At 45.5% G+C, this 10,572-nt stretch overlaps 1 protein-coding gene across 1 annotated transcript; it reads left to right on the forward strand.

Annotated features, from left to right (window-relative positions):
* The first annotated feature begins 624 nt into the window (after positions 1-624).
* lmod2b (leiomodin 2 (cardiac) b) lies at positions 625-4,772 on the forward strand. Its single transcript, XM_020491080.2, has 4 exons — positions 625-1,255; positions 1,530-2,252; positions 2,392-3,015; positions 4,416-4,772. The coding sequence occupies exons 1-4, from the start codon at positions 977-979 to the stop codon at positions 4,467-4,469; spliced, it is 1,680 nt and encodes a 559-aa protein (XP_020346669.2). The 5' UTR covers positions 625-976; the 3' UTR covers positions 4,470-4,772.
* Positions 4,773-10,572: the final 5,800 nt, after the last annotated feature.

The raw sequence follows: 10,572 nt of genomic DNA on the forward strand, positions 1-10,572 counted from the left end.
GCTATATTAGTCTGCTCCATAGAAACATGTTACCATAGAAACCATGTTATCTTTAGTAGTTCATCCCACGGGATGGCCAGTGGTGTCACACAGCAATGTTGAGTGGTGATAGACACTTGAAAAGTGACCATTTCAATACGGCCTACTTCACGCTGTCGCCTATCAGATAAACAACCACTCTGGTCCTTACTAGAGGCATATCTGAAATGACACCCTATTCCTTATGCAGTGCACCACATTTGAACAAAGCCACCTAGTGAAAAGTGTACTATTTGAGACAACATTTATGTCATGGTGTGTGTCTCTGAGTCTGAATGTCTTTCTATGTCTGTGGGTTTCTCTGTGTGTGATGTGATGTCCCTCTGTGTGTAAATACGTGTTTAATGTTGCTATGTGTCTCTGTATGTTGGCCGCTGTGTTTCTGCTTCTTGTTCTGTTCCTCTATGACTCGCTCTCTGTCTCTCTTGGGTCCGGTTGGGCTTTTTTTTTGGCCACGAACAATGTGGCCGCTGCTGGGATCCACTGACAGGCCTGACCAGGGCCGCTCTGTACTCTGAGCTCACATGCTTTTTGTGGCTCTAGTCTATCTCTCTGAGCAGCGCCTCCCAAAAAAAGGACTGTGCATCATGGTCCAACGCTTTGTTGCACTCCACTGATCCCCCTCTTAAGGCCTCTGCAGCAGCTGGAGAGATTAGAAGAGAGAACAGGACACACACTCACACACACACTCAACACACACACCACCGACACAGACACCCCAGCTTGGCCCCTTGCACACACCACTGGTACTGTTCTCACTGAAGCAGTAGAGGACAAACAGATCAGGCCGAGACTGAACTTGACAGGACCCACACCTCCAGAAAGACTCCATTCTGACCGGAAACCTATCCCAGAAAGATCCCACCCTGATCGGACTCGCACGGCACGCATAGCCCCATCTACCTGGAGCCCAGCCCAGAGGCCAACCTCTTCAGTGATGAACAGTTTTGGGTACCGTCGGGAGTTGAGTAAGTATGAGGATGTGGATGAGGATGAACTACTGGCTTCTCTCAGCCCAGAGGAGCTAGCAGAGCTGGAGATGGAGCTGGCAGACATAGACCCTGATGCCAACGTGCCCATCGGCCTGAGACAGAGAGACCAGACGGAGAAGACCCCCACTGGCACCTTCAGTAGAGACTCTCTGTTGAAGTACTGGGAGAAGGAGACCAAGAGGATACTGGAGGATGAGAGAGGGGAAGCCAGCAGCCCCAAACAGGTCAGTGATCAGGAGAGAGTCTGAACTCAGCTAGCTTGCTACTCTCAGATCTTTATGGATAACCTTAAATTATGTTTGACCAATTAAGGAGCTTAATTATTCAATAATGATCACTTTCTGGTATAATGGAGAACCAGTTAGGACCTTCACACAAAAACAATACAAATCTTACCTCCCGTTTAGGTCTAACTTTAGACATAATACAGTTAAAAGAGAACATGGCCATGGTGTCGGAGTCAGATTAATGAGAGATTTACACCTTATGTCTAAACAGGATGACGAGGATGATGCCGAAAAGAGTGAGGAAGAATGCGTGACAGAAACCAACAGCGAAGCAGAGGAGAAGGATGACGAGAACAAGAAAGAAAATAAAGATTATGAAGAGGAAGAGGAAGAGGAGGAAGAAGAAGAGGAGGAGGAGAGTGAGGAAGAGGAAGCTGAAACAGAGGATGAGGAGGATGAAGAGGAGGATGAAGAGGAGCAGGAAGAGAAGAGGCCTAAAGCAGCGACTCCAAAGGATTCTGGTCCTCCATCACTGCTGTCAGTCGCCATCTCCTCCCCTAGCCTCCTGAGACCTCCAAGGGTGGAGCCTATGAGACTAACCCCACCCCCACCTCCACTTGACCCCAACGCCGACGGTAACCCAATAGTTGTCGACGAGGCCCTGGAAAGAGTCCTTAATAACGACCCTGAGCTCAAAGAGATCAACCTCAACAACATTGAGGACATCTCACAGGACACTCTAATTCAGTTCGCTGAGGCACTGCGCTCCAACACACACGTGCGTGTCTTTAGCCTGGCCAACACGCATGCCGACGACCCCGTGGCGCTGGCCATTGCCAAGACGCTGTGCGAAAACACCTCCATCATCAGCCTGAACATCGAGTCCAACTATGTGACAGGGAAAGGGGTTCTGGCCATGGTCCAGGCTCTGCCTAGCAATAGCACCTTGACTGAGCTACGCTTCCATAACCAGAGACACATGTGTGGAGGACAGGTCAGTCAGTTTGGACTTGGTATTCAGTCTTGATGCTGCTGCTCGACACACATTTTCAGGCAATGGTAAAAGCACAACCTCACGATCCCAACCCCCCCCCCCCCCCCCCCCTCTCTCTGTCTGTCTGTCTGTCTCTCAGGTGGAGATGGAGATGGTGAAGGTTCTGAGGGAGAACCACACCCTGATCAAGCTGGGTTACCAGTTCCACCTGCCAGGCCCCCGGATGAGCATGACAGGCATCCTGACCCGTAACATGGACCGTCAGAGACAGAAACGCCTGCTGGAGCAGAGACAGAACCAGCAGGCGGGGCCAGAGGGGGCCGTTAACCCCCGTACGACCGCTCTCTTGAAGGCCACTCCGGGTTCTTCGCCCTATGGTTCCCCGCGGGTGTCTCCTTGGCAATCCCCCAAACTCCCCAAGAAACAGACCCCTCCTGCTCCCCCGCCGCCTCCTCCACCTCCTCCCCCACCCCCCCCACTACCCTGCCAGCCCCCGGCAGAGAAGAAGAAGCCGACTAGGAAGATAGCGGAGGTGATCAGGCTCCACGAGGAGGTCGTTAAGAAGCAAGGGAAAGGGAAGGGGAAGAAGGGGAAGAAAGGACTGAAAGAGACCAACAGTATCTTGAAGGAGCTGAAGAACGCTCTGCGGCCAGTGGCAGAGAACAGAGACCAGGAGCACAGCAGACCACCCACTCCACTGCGCTCCTCACACGACCAGCTCATGGACTCCATCCGCAACGCTAGTGTCCGCTCCCTCAGAAAGGTGAGATTGTGTGCATGTGCGTGCAGTACATGCACAGCCAATGAGAGTTAACAAGAGTTTAAGGGTTAAAGATGGTCAGGTGGTGAGACACCACCTCATACATCATCAATTGGGCCCAGAGTTCTTTTCTAGTCAGGTCACATGGCTAGGAAAAAGAATTGGCCCTTACCAACGTGGAGTCTATTCCAGCCGTATACGGGGCTGGGTATTCCTGGACCGACACTGTATGCTCCAATTCTTCACCACCAGCCTAATAGCCCTGGAAACTAATTAACATGTATCCATCTGGAAAAGTGTTCCTTTCTGTGACATAGCCAGCAGTCTGAGACACTATGTCATCTTGGAAAATGTCAATGACAACTCATAAAAAATGGCTGAGAGAAAGAATCTGGTCTAAACAGTCAAAGATGAAAAAGGTTGTGCTTTGAGAACCTCGGGGTGCGTTCTTACCGTCAAAGGGAACACATACCGCCGAGGTCAGTCTGATTTAGACAGGTGACAGAGGAACATCGCTATCTGAGTCATCTCCTGTGGTTGACATGTTATTTTTTACGATGGACGCTGATCATATGACACCTTTCCATCGTCAAGCGCTGTGTTATGTCTGAACAAAGCCAAACACAACACAAGCCATGGTTGAAGTCCCTAACACAGGCTGAGAGAGAGAGAGAGAGAGAGAGAGAGAGAGAGAGAGAGAGAGAAAGAAAGAAAGAAAGAAAGAAGGAGAAAGGAGCGGGAGAGTAGTCTAGTCTCTAATGTTTCTGTGGGCCCATTAATGTGTGGTAGCTGCTTGTTATGTTGTTACTGTGGCAAATCCTGGTTGCCCTCAGAAGGCTAGGGTCTAGAGTCTGTGAATGCCTGCCACTTAACTAGAGATATAAATAGGACTGTCAGACGGCTGCTGCGATAACGGAAACGGGAGAGGCCTCACAGTGCCAGAACGAACAACAAAGAGTAAATAAGGAAAGTGCAGTCATTTTTGTGATATTTGTGGGCAAAAATGTTCGATACTGCTGCTGCATTTGACATTTTGTGATGAGTTTTGCCCAATTTATCACGAAAATGCACTGACGGGGAAAACATTTGTTGACATGTGGCTTAACTTTATGCTGTAAAAGTGTGGTGATTGGTTGAATTTTTTTGTGAGACCTTTTTTTGTAGTGTGGTGATCGGACAGTTTCATGCAGTAATATTAGGTGATTTGACTGATATATGCGGTAATAGTGCAGTGATTGATCACATTTGCAAGCCCTTGCATAATATGTAGGGTATTGTTGATTTTGCAAACAATGTGGCAATCGCAGAATCACAAAATGGAATCTTTTGTTTTCGAGGAACCTAGCATAAGAAAAGTCCTGTTTTATTTAACAGAAATCGGTGTTGTTTTTTTTAAATTGCAGGTGGAAGTTCCACAGAGGAAGTTTGTCTTTGTCCCTGATGAAGAGACTAGCTGATCTGAAGACACAGGGAACACCCTGAGACGACTGAGGACACATAAACAATACATTCAGATTGAACTGGAATTTCCTCAGAGAGGATACTGGAAATTAACCCTGTATTAGCACCTTTACTTTTGGAGTAAAAAAAAATCTGAAATTCATGTTATTTTAAATGTAGTTACGGTGTATGCTTTGCAGAAGGCATTTGGTTGTCTAAATTGTTTACTGAGGTAACCTTTGTATAATTGTAAATATTGTATTTGGTGTGTGAGGAATATACTGTATGAATAAAACATGAAGATAAAAGCGACAACACAATTAAGTTTGATGGTGTTTTATTACTGCTTAAACCATGTTACTGTCCAAGAGGTATTGTGACTGTCCAACATTTTTTCTTAAAAATGTAATGTTCAAAAGTTACTGTCCTAAGGCTTTTGTATAAAAGGTTCTGAGGGCCTCCCTTTGCCCTCAGAACAGCCTCAATTCGTTTGGATGGACTCTTCAAGCGTTCCACAGGGATGCTGGCCCTTGTTGACCCAAATGCTTCCCACTGTTGTGTCAAGTTGGCTGGATGTCCTTTGGGTGGTAGACCATACACAACCCATCTCAATTGTCTCAAGACTTAAAAATCAATCTTTATTCTGTCTCCTCCCCTTCATCTACACTGACTGAAGTGGATTTAACAGGTGACATCAATAAGGGATCAAAGCTTTCACCTGGATTCAGCTGGTCAGTCTGTCACTGAAAGAGCAGATGTTCTTAATGTTTTTTTTATACTCTGTGTATGTAGCAGAGGAACACTTAATACTTCCCCTGTGCATTTGTGTGTCTTGGAAGAGTTCTCTGGAATGGTCCTAAATCCACCCCACATCTGTTAAAAGCAAACACAACACTGAAATGCTTTTGGCAGCAGCAACAACTGTCCTTGACTAACCATCCTAGCTTCCCACATGGGATTGGAAAGGACATCAAACTCCGCAAAAACTGACTTGGAGGGAAACAATATTCACCACTTAGACAACACTGGCACTAGCCAACGAGCTTCAGCAGTTTTCGGTATTATCAGGTATTATCATCAGGTACTGTATATCTGATCTTTCCCTAATGTGTAAACTGGAAGAAAAAAAACACATGGAATCTGATATTTTGAGTTCAGATATGACCTCATCCATATGTGGATCTCAATCCTGATAAAATTGTAGTGCTCCATATGCGACCTCAGTCGACCATGGAATTAGAATAATTTAATAGGATCTCGATGGTTTGGACTGGATTTCTTTTTGCCTCTGAAGTGTTTTTGTTTTTTTACACGACCAGCCGTTACCACAAAACTACCCAGGAACACTTGTTTCCATCCACAGTTTTTGTGAGAGTAAAGTCATACCATATAAAAAAAAAAATCACAATATGTGTGATGGAAGCATGACGTTTTGGTACAATTTTATAAAATGCAGATATTGGCGTCGGGAAAATTTAATGTGAAATAAATGGCGGTTGAAAAGCCTATACGCGCAAGAATAGTGATATAATAACCATCATATCGAGATAAACTTGGAGTCACGCGATGATATGGTGTGTGGTCCTCCCACTACGATTTGCAAAACCATGCAGGTTATAGGCTACAGATGAAATAATTTATGATACAATTCACAGGGTGGAGAAAGTGCACGCACGGTGATCTTGATGCTCCTTTCCAATAAAAATCGAGGGTCTTATTCTGGTGACATGATGATTTATGAATGACTTCCGTTTGACAAATATTCTCGTTTTTACCTATAATCCATAATGTAGACTAGTCTACACGTACTGTATCTGCGAGCTGTTGGCTAGAGTACATTTTGTGTGCACAATGTCATCACGCAATGATTTTTATCCACAACAAGTATATTTGATGGAAAATTCTAAATTTGTGTTTACGCGGATTTTTCAGAATATTCGCATGAAAATCTCTCGCCAATTGGACGGAAACCTAGCTAGTGCCAGGAAATGAGCACTGCATCTGTATGCTACTTCAGAGGCTTTGCACATCAGTGTGAATGTGCAAATCTGACATGGGTAACATAAAACTGTGTGGACAGTCAGAAAAAAAGATGTGTACAGATTGTGTAAACACAGCCAATGACAGGGTGTAAAATAACTTAATAAAGTGTCTACCGAAAGGTCATTGGAGTTATTTTTCTAATCCCACTGCCCGGCAAACTGTATTCTCATTAATTTAAAACAAAAACAAAAGCATTCACTCTCTTTCCATCCTTCTATCCAATCATTCCAGCTTAATCTCTTCTACATACACACTACAAATAATCCATGAGTTATGTCATGTGGACGCGGTCCGACCTCGCAGTTTCACGTGTGGGTTTAGCCAACATGATGAGTACTGGGAACTGAGAGACAAATGGGGCCATAGGCCACACTGAAACCAAGTTAACAGCTGTTAATACTGTCTTTTCCCACTACTTGGTCCAACCCTCCCATCACGCTTCTACAGGCCTCCAGCAAACATTAATGTACTCAGTGGCTGTGGTGGACTTTTGGCATATGTCCACATGTTCCCATTAAGCCGTGTTGTTCCCATGCCACCTGTGCTACAGTAAATCCCCTTGTTGCTATATGTCCATGCTCTGTTCCCAGTGTATTGTCACCAAGGGTGCCCAGCTCACTGCTCAGGTGTAATTCCCATACAATGCTGGGGCCTGGAACTGTGGAATTTGTATTATTATTTTTTATTTACCTTTATTTAACCAGGTAGGCAAGTTGAGAACAAGATCTCATTTACAATTGCGACCTGGCCAAGATAAAGCAAAGCAGTTCGACACATACAACAACACAGAGTTACACATGGAGTAAAACAAACATACAGTCAATAATACAGTAGAAACAAGTCGATATACAATGTGAGCAAATTGAGTGAGATAAGGGAGGTAAAGGCAAAAAAAATCCATGGTGGAAAAGTAAATACAATATAGCAAGTAAAACACTGGAATGGTAGATTTGCAGTGGAAGAATGTGCAAAGTAGAAATAAAAATAATGGGGTGCAAAAGGAGCAAAATAAATCAATAAAATAAATACAGTAGGGAAAGAGGTACAGTGGGGCAAAAAAGTATTCAGTCAGCCACCATTTGTGCAAGTTCTCCCACTTAAAAAGATGAGAGAGGCCTGTAATTTTCATCATAGGTACACTTGAACTTTGACAGACAAAATGAGAAAGAAAATCCAGAAAATCACACTGTAGGACTTTTAATACAAGGCCTCATCTTTTTAAGTGGGAGAACTTGCACAATTGGTGGCTGACTGAATACTTTTTTGCCCCACTGTATACCTGCTGGAGCGCATGCTACAGGTGGGTGATGCTATGGTGACCAGCGAGCTGAGATAAGGGGGGACTTTACCTAGCAGGGTCTTGTAGATGACATGGAGCCAGTGGGTTTGGCTACGAGTATGAAGCGAGGGCCAGCCAACGAGAGCGTACAGGTCGCAATGGTGTGTAGTATATGGGGCTTTGGTGACAAAACGGATGGCACTGTGATAGACTGCATCCTATTTGTTGAGTAGGGTATTGGAGGCTATTTTGTAAATGACATCGCCGAAGTCGAGGATTGGTAGGATGGTCAGTTTTACAAGGGTATGTTTGGCAGCATGAGTGAAGGATGCTTTGTTGCGAAATAGGAAGCCAATTATAGATTTAACTTTGGATTGGAGACGTTTGATGTGGGTCTGGAAGGAGGGTTTACAGTCTAACCAGACACCTAGGTATTTGTAGTTGTCCACGTATTCTAAGTCAGAGCCGTCCAGAGTAGTGATGTTGGACAGGCGGGCAGGTGCAGGCAGCGATCGGTTGAAGAGCATGAATTTAGTTTGACTTGTATTTAAGAGCAATTGGAGGCCACGGAAGGATAGTTGTATGGCATTGAAGCTTGCCTGGAGGGTTGTTAACACAGTATCCAAAGAAGGGCCAGAAGTATACAGAATGGTGTCGTCTGCGTAGAGGTGGATCAGAGACTCACCAGCAGAAAGAGCGACATCATTGATGTATACAGAGAAGAGAGTCGGTCCAAGAATTGAACCCTGAGGCACCCACATAGAGAGTGCCAGAGGTCCGGACAACAGACCCTCCGATTTGACACACTGAACTATATCAGAGAAGTAGTTGGTGAACCAGGCGAGGCAATCATTTGAGAAACCAAGGCTGTCAAGTCTGCCGATGAGGATGTGGTTATTGACAGAGTCAAAAGCCTTGGCCAGATCAATATGGTGAGAGGGTATGGTTAGATTCGAAATGGTCGGTAATCTGTTTGTTGACTTGGCTTTCAAAGACCTTAAAGGCAGGGTAGGATAGATATAGGTCTGTAGCAGTTTGGGTCAAGAGTGTCCCCCCCCTTTAAAGAGGGGGATGGCCGCAGCTGCTTTCCAATCTTTGGGAATCTCAGATGACACAAATAGAGGTTGAACAGGCTAGTAATAGGGGTGGCAACAATTTCGGCAGATAATTGTAGAAAGGGTCCAGATTGTCTAGCCCGGCTGATTTGTAGGGGTCCAGATTTTGCAGCTCTTTCAGAACATCAGCTGACTGGATTTGGGAGAAGGAAAAATGGGGAAGGCTTGGGCGAGTTGCTGTGGGGGGTGCAGTGCTGTTGACCGGGGTAGGGGTAGCCTGGTGGAAAGCATGGCCAGCCGTAAAAAATGCTTATTGAAATTCTCAATTATAGTGGATTTATCAGTGGTGACAGTGTTTTATGTCCTCAGTGCAGTGGGCAGCTGGGAGGAGGTGTTCTTATTCTCCATGGACTTTACAGTGTCCCATAGCTTTTTTGAGTTATTGTTGCAGGAAGCAAATTTCTGCTTGAAAAAGCTAGCCTTGGCTTTTCTAACTGCCTGCGTATATTGGTTTCTAGCTTCCCTGAAAAGCTGCATATCACGGGGGCTGTTCGATGCTAATGCAGAACGCCATAGGATGTTTTTGTGTTGGTTAAGGGAAGTCAGGTCTGGTGAGAACCAAGGGCTATGGTTCTGTTCCTGGTTCTAAATTTCTTGAATGGGGCATGCTTATTTAAGATGGTTAGGAAGGCATTTTTTTTTTTTAAACCAGGCATCCTCTACTGACGGGATGAGATCAATATCCTTCCAGGATACCCAGGCCAGGTCGATTAGAAAGGCCTGCTCGCTGAAGTGTTTCAGGGAGCGTTTGACAGTGATGAGTGGAGGTCGTTTGACCGCTGACCCATTACAGATGCAGGCAATGAGGCAGTGATCGCTGAGATCAAATCAAATCAAATTTATTTATATAGCCCTTCGTACATCAGCTGATATCTCAAAGTGCTGTACAGAAACCCAGCCTAAAACCCCAAACACAAGCAATGCAGGTGTAGAAGCACGGTGGCTAGGAAAAACTCCCTAGAAAGGCCAATACCTAGGAAGAAACCTAGAGAGGAACCAGGCTATGTGGGGTGGCCAGTCCTCTTCTGGCTGTGCCGGGTGGAGATTATAACAGAACATGGCCAAGATGTTAAAATGTTCATAAATGACCAGCATGGTCGAATAATAATAAGGCAGAACAGTTGAAACTGGAGCAGCAGCACAGTCAGGTGGAAGTTGAAACTGGAGCAGCAGCATGGCCAGGTGGACTGGGGACAGTAAGGAGTCATCATGTCAGGTATTCCTGGGGCATGGTCCTAGGGCTCAGGTCAGTTGAAACTGGAACAGCAGCATGGCCAGGTGGACTGGGGACAGCAAGGAGTCATCATGTCAGGTAGTCCTGGGGCATGGTCCTAGGGCTCAGGTCCTCCGAGAGAGAGAAAGAAAGAGAGAAGGAGAGAATTAGAGAACGCACACTTAGATTCACACAGGACACCGAATAGGACAGGAGAAGTACTCCAGATATAACAAACTGACCCCAGCCCCCCGACACATAAACTACTGCAGCATAAATACTGGAGGCTGAGATCTTGTTTGAAAACAGCAGAGGTGTATTTAGAGGGCAAGTTGGTTAGGATGATATCTATGAGGGTGCCTGTGTTTACAGCTTTGGGTAGGTACATGGTAGGTTCATTGATAATTAGTGTGAGATTGAGGGCATCAAGCTTAGATTGTAGGCTGGCTGGGGTGTTAAGCATGTTCCAG

This window comes from Oncorhynchus kisutch, linkage group LG9 (assembly GCF_002021735.2).
Source record: "Oncorhynchus kisutch isolate 150728-3 linkage group LG9, Okis_V2, whole genome shotgun sequence".
In the NCBI taxonomy this organism is placed as follows: domain Eukaryota; kingdom Metazoa; phylum Chordata; class Actinopteri; order Salmoniformes; family Salmonidae; genus Oncorhynchus; species Oncorhynchus kisutch.

Excerpts from the sequence above, each read along its gene's own strand:
- lmod2b (XM_020491080.2), top strand. The coding sequence starts at position 977 with ATGAACAGTTTTGGGTACCGTCGGGAGTTGAGTAAGTATGAGGATGTG. Across the intron at positions 1,256-1,529 it reads AAGCCAGCAGCCCCAAACAG|GATGACGAGGATGATGCCGA; the intron begins GTCAGTGATCAG and ends ATGTCTAAACAG. Across the intron at positions 3,016-4,415 it reads GTGTCCGCTCCCTCAGAAAG|GTGGAAGTTCCACAGAGGAA; the intron begins GTGAGATTGTGT and ends TTTAAATTGCAG.